Source organism: Triticum aestivum, chromosome 3A (genome assembly GCF_018294505.1).
Source record: "Triticum aestivum cultivar Chinese Spring chromosome 3A, IWGSC CS RefSeq v2.1, whole genome shotgun sequence".
NCBI lineage: Eukaryota > Viridiplantae > Streptophyta > Magnoliopsida > Poales > Poaceae > Triticum > Triticum aestivum.
In genome coordinates, this window is record NC_057800.1 from 670,724,133 (window position 1) to 670,727,840 (window position 3,708).

The following is a 3,708-nucleotide window of genomic DNA, read 5'->3' on the forward strand; positions in this document are numbered from 1 at the left end:
GATTTGATATGGGCACTTCGCCGGCAATTGACGGTTTTGAAATTTTCAAGTGTGTTTGCTGTTTGCAAGCTTTTCTGTTTGCAGGTTAACTTTCGTCAGGGTTAGCTTGGAGGGCACAAGACCCAAACTGAAGGCTTGCTACTCTGCTATTGGCTCCATCCATCCATACGATGCAGGAGGAAACAGCTTTCATCGTGTAGCTCATGACTTTGGTTCATGGAGTCCCAGTTGATCTTCAAGGAGCATACATATGATGATATGAGCGATCAATGGGTTCCCAGGCATAAATAGGCCCGAGTCTGCCTTATTATAGGACCATGAACAACGAATGCACATCCACCAATACACAACCCATTCAGTCTCACACGCTCACACACCCAAAACAAAGTTCTCAACTCTGGGCAACCACCAAACTAACCCCAAATTATAGTACACCACCCAAACACGCGCCACCGCGATCACGTCGACGGTCAGGCGCTGCTCCGGGTAACGGCTGCGAAGATGTCGGTGTACCCCACCACACCGACAAGGACGTCGTCCTCCTCCGCCTCTGCGTCGGTCACCCACACATGTGTGGCCCGGTGGGACAGCATCTGCGCCATGACGGCCGCGAGCGAGCTCGTGCTCCGGCACATCAGCGGCGAGCTCCGACCCCGGTACATGCTCCGCACCTGGTTCGCCTGGCTGTTCAGGAACCCAATGTTCCTGCTGCTGAACTTCTTCAGCAGCCTGGGAGAGCGCCCGGGCTCGGCGGACTCCTCCGACAACGACGAGCTGATGGAAGGCACCGCGAAGGCGGAGATGGGGGTCGACCCGTTCTCATCGGCGCCGATGGCAAACTGCCCCGCCGACAGGTTCGCCAGCGCCCACGCGGCTGCCACGTAGTCACACTTCCACAGCTTGTAGGCGGAGATGTCCCCGATGATCTTGCGGACCCCATCCGGTGTCGTCTCGACCACGGCCACGCCGCATGGGTCCCCAGGGATCTTCTGGATCGCCTCCATGGCTGGCGCAGACGCCTCGACGTGGCAGTAGTGTGGGTTGATGGCTCCAAGGGTACAGATTGGAGACAGTGGGATGGGCGCGAGGGCGCCGAGGCACCCGATCAGGAACCGGAGGATGTCTTCCCTTGACAGGCAGCAAAACCTCTCCGTGCAACTGATAAATGGGGACAACTGCATGCTGCTGCTGCCAGCTGAGCTTGGGGATCCCGATTCCGAGTTCTTCATCCATTTCCCGTTGTAAAGCATCGAAAACCGCTTGGTGATGCCTGTCCAGGAGCCGTTCTTGCGGACAAGGAAGCGCTTCACTCCATGCCTCATCAACTCCAGCGCATCGATCAACCTTGCAAGACAATCAAACTTGGCTGAATAACAAAATACATATGTCAAACATCACATCTTTTAATATGAATTTGCTTGAAAGGCAAAGGACTAAAAAAGCAGAGCAGTATGATTGGCAGACACATCATCCAGCTCAGACTCTTATGTCCTATTGAACTTTTTATTTGCGGGCAACTATTATGTCATCCCTAAGAATGTGACATTGGCTCACTACTTGGTGCTGCCAAATCATTTTGAGACATGATTGGGCTGCCTCGCATGTGTCATGTATTGCTCAGTTTATTTAAACTATTGTCTTGACTCATGAATCCCTTAGCAGCCAGCACGGCTTCCACATGGATTGCTGCCTTCCTGATTGCGATGTTACATTGCCAAATGGAACCATGTTCCCACTTTGTTCCTCTTATGACAACACAATCAGAAGGACAAACTCTGCACCATGTGAAAGCCATCTGGCTTGTTTAAGCTTCGGAATGGACTGGAGACACTTCACGATACTGGATGATAGCGTAAAATACAAGCTAGATTGTAGAATGATCAGTCTACTCTAGGAATTGAGAAAAAACAAGAATATCCACAGATACTGATAGGTGAACACCTAGCAAATCTATGCTGTTGGTAACAGTCATGAGTTACAGTTTTTCAGTCTCGAGGAGCTATGTGATAGTCTTTTAAGTTGTTGTCAACAAATGGTCCCTAAAGGGGCAACTAAAATGATGGTTTAATGAAGAAAGCATGACCAGTTGTGGCATTTCTTTGGATCCTGAAGAAAAAAAACTGTGCACACAGGGATAGAGCAACTTAAACTTGAGCAGTGGATTTGCGACTAAGGCACATGACCTAGCAAAACAATATCCAGATTGCCACATTATTTCTGTCCGGAAGTTCGATCCAACTATATTTCATGAACAGGAGCGAAATTCAGTGACTCTTTAATGAAATTCAGCGACTCATAAGCATCAATCTTAAGCTCACACAAACCAGGTATGGATTAGGATCTGTTTTGAAGGCACTTAATCAAACTTTCCAGTTTTACCCAAGCATGACGGGCTCCAACGATCACGCCTTACCAACTATCCTTTTGTCTGAAAGAGATTGTGTTAAATACAACCGCTATCCCAGTTTTAGTATCCAGTAAGCACAACTTCAGGCAGCTTCACTGAGCAGTAAGCACTTCCTGATTTACACCCACAGCAGCAGTCAGCACAGAAGAGTAATTTAACCACAAAGGCACAAACCCCCAGTGATCTCTTACAGATGCAGAAAGACCCAAAAACAATTTTGTACTACCCGCATACAAGACAAAGATCACCAACCAGACCGCATTAAACAACAGAGGCTTGCGCATCAGCATTCGGCTGTAGTGAAGCACCCCGAGGGAGCAGGCAGGGGCAGATCCGAGCTGAGCCTGAGTCAATAGAGCCACAGTGCGTAGACTGAATCGCCACTGCCTACGACTATGAAACCGCAGACGAGTGATGCCTGAAGACTTGGAGATTGGGTGGGACTCCTGATGGGACGGGCGGGGGCACGACGGCGGCGAGAAGGGACGGGTCGAGGACCAAGAACTGACCTGGTGCCGGGATCGACCTCCCGGAGCAGGTCCTGGTTGGGCTGCACGGCCTCGCCGACGGCGGCGCGCATGGCGCGGTCGCCGGCGCCGGCGGCGGCGAGGAAGGCGGCGATGTCGACGGCGGAGATCATGCCGAGGAAGCGGGCGCCGGAGGGCGGGTCGTCGGGGGCGGCCCGCGCGCGCCAGACGGGCACGGCGCCCTCGGGGCTGCCGGCGATGGCCCGCGCCGCGTCGTCGAGCGTGTCGGCGTCGCTGAGCTCGGCTATCTCGGGCTTGCCGACGGTGAGGTCGCCGACGACGTGGTGGTAGAAGACGGCGGCCATGGGCTGGCGGCGGGGGGGCGCGGGGTTATAAGAGCGAGTGGAGGAGGAGCAGGTGGAGGAAGAGCCTGGAGAGGCCGACGGCGGGGGAGGAGGAGGGGGAGGCGGCGGAGGGGTCACCGGCGGCGCGGGTGCGGGGGTCGCCGGCCATGTCGGAGGGAGGGAAAGCCCATTAAGAGCACGGGGAGCAGATGGAAAATTGAGGCCGGCTGTGGGTGACGCGAGGGAGGGGGATATGCGACGCGATGCGGTGGGAGGAGACCGGCTGGCTGGCTGGGGTTAAATCAGCTCCGTGGCCGTGCTTTGAGATTCGGGGTGGTCGGCCGATGGATCACTATTGTGATTTAAGCATGCATTTATTGTGTGCCATGTATAATCTGTGAATCTGGCAGAATGATCGATCAACCACGTGGCGTTCATAGTGAGTTGACAACATCTAAACAGAAGGACGGACCAGTTGTACGGTTACGAG

General features: G+C 53.7%; 1 protein-coding gene across 1 annotated transcript; it reads right to left on the reverse strand.

The window, feature by feature from the left end:
- Positions 1 to 234: 234 nt before the first annotated feature.
- On the reverse strand, positions 235 to 3,484 carry LOC123063099 (CBS domain-containing protein CBSX6). The gene is made up of 2 exons (XM_044486837.1): positions 2,917 to 3,484; positions 235 to 1,344 (listed from the first exon to the last, which is right to left on the reverse strand). The coding sequence occupies exons 1-2, from the start codon at positions 3,237 to 3,239 to the stop codon at positions 471 to 473; spliced, it is 1,197 nt and encodes a 398-aa protein (XP_044342772.1). The 5' UTR covers positions 3,240 to 3,484; the 3' UTR covers positions 235 to 470.
- Positions 3,485 to 3,708: the final 224 nt, after the last annotated feature.

Bases quoted from the DNA above. Each gene is read 5' to 3' on its own strand.
- LOC123063099 (XM_044486837.1), bottom strand. From the start codon at position 3,239: ATGGCCGCCGTCTTCTACCACCACGTCGTCGGCGACCTCACCGTCGGC. The intron at 1,345-2,916 runs GTCAGTTCTTGG...TTGTCTTGCAAG, and splicing joins GAGGTCGATCCCGGCACCAG to GTTGATCGATGCGCTGGAGT.